Genomic DNA, 4172 nt, shown 5'->3' on the forward strand with positions numbered 1-4172 from the left:
TGACAGGACAAGAGGAAACAGCTTCAAGTTGAGCCAAGGGAACATTCAGATTGGACATGAAGAAAAACTCTTCACCCAAAGGGTAGTCAAGCACTGGAACAGGCTGCCCACGGAGGTGGTGGAGTCACCTTTCCTGGGGGTATTTAACAGATGGGTCGATGGGGGGGTCGGGGGGACATGGTTCAGAGGTGGAATTGGCAGTGTTGGGCTTATGGTTGGACTCCGTGATCTTAAAGGTCTTTTCAAACCACTATGATTCTATTCTGTGCCGGAGCAGGAGCATCCCTTTTCTCACCCTGAAGAAACATGGGGTGAGGGGACAGGGCTGTGCTTGGGGTACGCAGGCACCAGAACCTGGACCACCAGGCAGCTCTGTTTGAGGGCAGGCAGAGGATCCTTCTGCACCCGCTGCCCTCTGGCCTTTGCACTGTGCTGCATGCTGGCAGGGGGGTCGGTGGCTCTGCCTGGGCTGTCCTGAAGCAGGGGTGTGCCCTGCACCATGTGTCCTCCATGGCACATGTTTACATGGCTTTATAGCAGCACAGGGGCATGACACCACAGACAGGAACAGCCTAAAGTCCTCGTCCCCAGATGGGCGCAGCTCCGTGCTCTGGGGGTGGGTACTGCCCTGCTGCCCACCTGCCCCTCTCCCCACAGACTCGCATCTCCTGCAAGGATGTTCCTGCCGAGACGCTCTACGACGTGCTGCACGACACCCGCTACCGCAAGAAATGGGACTCAAACATGATCGAGACCTACGACATTGGGCGCCTGACCGTTAACGCTGACGTGGGATACTACTCCTGTGAGCAGCCCCCAGTCCCTGGGGACCCCCAGGGCTCCCCTCCCCAACTCCGCAGCCCCATGTGAGGGTGTGGGGCCACGGGGGCAATGGGTTGGGGTATGACAGGGTCTGTCCACAGGGAAATGCCCAAGCCCCCTGAAGAACCGGGATTTCGTCACCCTGCGCTCCTGGCTGCCCCTCGGCAATGACTACATGATCATCAACTACAGCGTCAAGCACCCGGTGAGCCCCCGGCCTGCCCCAGCCCCATAGGCCAACAGGCACAGGCAGGGCTGGGCAGGATCTGAGGTTCATGGCATCTCTCTGCAGAAATACCCACCCCGGAAGGATTTTGTGAGGGCCGTGTCCCTGCAGACAGGTTACCTGATCAAGGCAAATGGTGCCAGCGCCTGCGTCCTCTATTATCTCACCCAGGTGGACCCCCGCGGTGAGTTCCAGGAGGAGAGGAGGATACAGAGTGCCTCCTTGGGGATGGGTCCTGTTGTACCCCTAGAGCTCACCCACCGTAGCTGTCCGTCACCTGGAGGTCCAAAGGGCACTGGGAAGTGAGGACAACCCAGGGAAGAAGGGGGTCCCCTCCCAGTGGGGTCCCCTCCCAGGGCACAGCCTGGGGCAGGTGCCATCAGCCCTGGGTGGGTGCAGTGTGGCACAGGGCATACAGGCTCGTGGTGCCTGCCCAGGCTGGCTGAGTGACGGGGCTTTGGACTCTTGCAGGGTCGCTGCCAAAGTGGGTGGTGAACCGCGTCTCCCAGTTTGTGGCACCAAAGGTAAGCAGGGTGCGTGGTCAGTGGTGGGATGTGCAGGCATCAGGGGTGAGCTGCCCCAAAGCAGCACCCTAGGTAGGGGTAGAATGGGTGCTGGATGACTCAGGGCTCACAGGGTGTGCACTGGACTTGCTGCTGGGGCTGTGTGGTTCAAGCCAGACCTCCATTCCCTCCCAGCACCCCCAAAAAGCAATCACTCGGGGAGCTGGGAGCTGTGAGGTGGCTCCACCCCCACTGGGGACTCAGGCCATGGTGACATGCTGGACCCACTCTGCCCGCAGGCGATGAAGAAGATCTACAAGGCTGGGCTGAAGTACCCAGAGTGGAAACGCAAGCACGACCCTGGGTACAAGCCCTGGGTATACCCGGAGCAGAACACGCTGCCCAGCGTCAGCCTGGCCGAGCTCTCGGTGCAGCACGCCGACTCGCTGGAGAACATCGACGAGACGGGGCTGCCTGAGGACCACCTGAGCACCAGTGACCACGAGGCCTGAGCCCTGCCTGCAGCCCTCTTGCAAGGGGACCTCCTTCTGACCAGAGCTTGGTGGCCAGGGGGCACAAGTGGGAATGTGGCCCCCTGCTCCCCAATAGTCACATCTGCATTCCAACTCCTTCATCATAGACCCCCCTACCCGGGCAGCAGAGTACTGTCCCATGGGAACCTGTAGCACAGGTGCTGGAAAGAGGAAGTATGGGCACCCTGGTCCCCCCTGCACCCATGGTGGTCCATGGAGATGTCTCCATGCAGAAGGTAGAGCTGGCAGTGAGAGGTGGTGCCCTGAGGAGAGGCTGGGCAGGGCAAGAGGTGGGGAACCCTTCATGGGGTGGGTAGGAGCTTTCCTGACACCAGTGGTGAGACACTGGCCCAGGTTGCCCAGAGAAACTGTGGCTGCTCCTCCCTGGAAGTGTTGAAGGCCAGGTTGGATGAGGCTTTGAGCAACCTGGTCTGGTGGAAGGTGTCCCTGCTGATGGCAGGGGGGTTGGAACTGGATGAGCTTTAAGGTCCCTCCCCATCCAAACCAGTCTGTGATTCTATGATATCCCTTTGCTGCTATAAGATTTTCTAGGGACAGAAGCCTGGGGGGGCCGGGGGGGCGCGGTCTATGGGGGTTCTGCCCAAGCTTTGCAACAGCACAGACCCTCACTGGCCTGAGGTCCAGCTCTGCCAGCCCCACAATCAGGCTAGACCCGCTCCAGCCCACCAAGCCCCCCCAGACTTTGTGTGACCCCCTCAATCTCAGGGAGCTCTTCCAGGTCCTCTCCTGGGCATCAGACTCACCTTGGCAGGACTGCTGTAGCCCCCCTGGCTCTGGGGACCCCTTCCCCAGGTGCTGTTTGGTGGGGCTTGTCCTGGCAGTGGGGTCTTGGCCAGTCCCTTTCCCCTCTCCCTCGGTGTTTGCCGCTGCTGTGGTTTCTAGCACAACAATAAAGGGGTTGGTGTGTGTGCAAGAAAGCTTTGGGCTGACACAGGTCAGTGAGGATGCTGGCACCAAGCCCACCCTGAGACTGTCCGGGTGCCAGATCTTGGGTCAGATGGGAGGAACAGTCCAACTGTGTAGTCCCAGCACCCAGGGGTGTCCCTCAGCAGGGAGGGATATGGCTGGCAGTGGGACAGGAGAGGCAGATACTGGGCTCTGCACACTCACGCATGCGGGTGAGCGTGCGTGGGCACGGGGCAGCTTCCAGAGGACAAGAGGAAGTTAGTCTAGACAGACACCATGGGGGGAACACGCCAGCAAACGCCGGATTTTCCATCTCCCCATTCGCCCCCACACTCCACAGATGCCTGCGCTGCTGGGCTCCTGCCCCGGGTGGGTGTAAGCCTGGTCTGTGCAAGGTCAGTGCAAACAGGGCTGGTGGTGCTGGGGTGCTCGGCTCCAGACCTATCCCAGCAAGACTAGGGGACACGGCCAGGGTGTGACAGCCACTCTCACAACCAGGGCTTGCAGCCTGCCCAGAGCCACCCATGTGGCTTTTGGGGACCCTCTGACCCACCCCAGCTCCACAGTCCCTGGTCACCCCGACCCCCCATTGTCCCACCCCAAGCTGTGAGTGCTGCTGCCCTGTGCTTGCTTCTCCCACACCTTGTGCTTCTCCTCCCCAGTTCATCCAGATGCCCACTCCAGCATCCCAGGCACGGATGCTCACTGTCCTCATTTATCTGAGCCATTAGGTCACATCTGTCCCCTGCAATGCTCCATGGGGATATCACACGTGTGTGTCTCGCTGCAGAGAGTGCTGGGGAGGAGACAGGAGGTCCTGGCCATGGGGCCAGCCAGCTCTCACAGCTTGCAGCTGGGTTGGCTGCACAAGGAGAGCAGGGCTGAGAAGCTGCTTCTGCAAGGAAAATGTGGAGAACCCAAGGGCAGGAGATGTGCAGGGTCCCGCCCTGCCCTGTGCTTATCCCACCCCATCAGCAGATGGAGGACACCCACAGCAAGGAGGATTTTACCTGTGAGAAGACACATCCCGACCCCAAATTGCCCCAAAACCACTTTACAATAATCGTGGAAGATCTGGGCAGGGAACCACATCGAGAGCAAGGGGGTGAAACACCCCTGGGTGCTGCCCTGGAGGGGGGCAGAGCCCCCACCCCACTGCTG

At 60.4% G+C, this 4172-nt stretch overlaps 1 protein-coding gene across 1 annotated transcript; it reads left to right on the forward strand.

Moving 5' to 3' along the window:
* Positions 1 to 657: 657 nt before the first annotated feature.
* Positions 658 to 2063, forward strand: STARD10 (StAR related lipid transfer domain containing 10; the record flags this gene model as incomplete). Its single annotated transcript, XM_010177110.1, has 5 exons — positions 658 to 805; positions 924 to 1027; positions 1115 to 1232; positions 1520 to 1572; positions 1851 to 2063. Coding segments are annotated over 5 exons (636 nt in total), but the record flags the coding sequence as incomplete, so codon positions are not given.
* Positions 2064 to 4172: the final 2109 nt, after the last annotated feature.

Source organism: Antrostomus carolinensis, unplaced genomic scaffold (assembly GCF_000700745.2).
Source record: "Antrostomus carolinensis isolate BGI_N321 unplaced genomic scaffold, ASM70074v2 scaffold47701, whole genome shotgun sequence".
Lineage (NCBI taxonomy): Eukaryota > Metazoa > Chordata > Aves > Caprimulgiformes > Caprimulgidae > Antrostomus > Antrostomus carolinensis.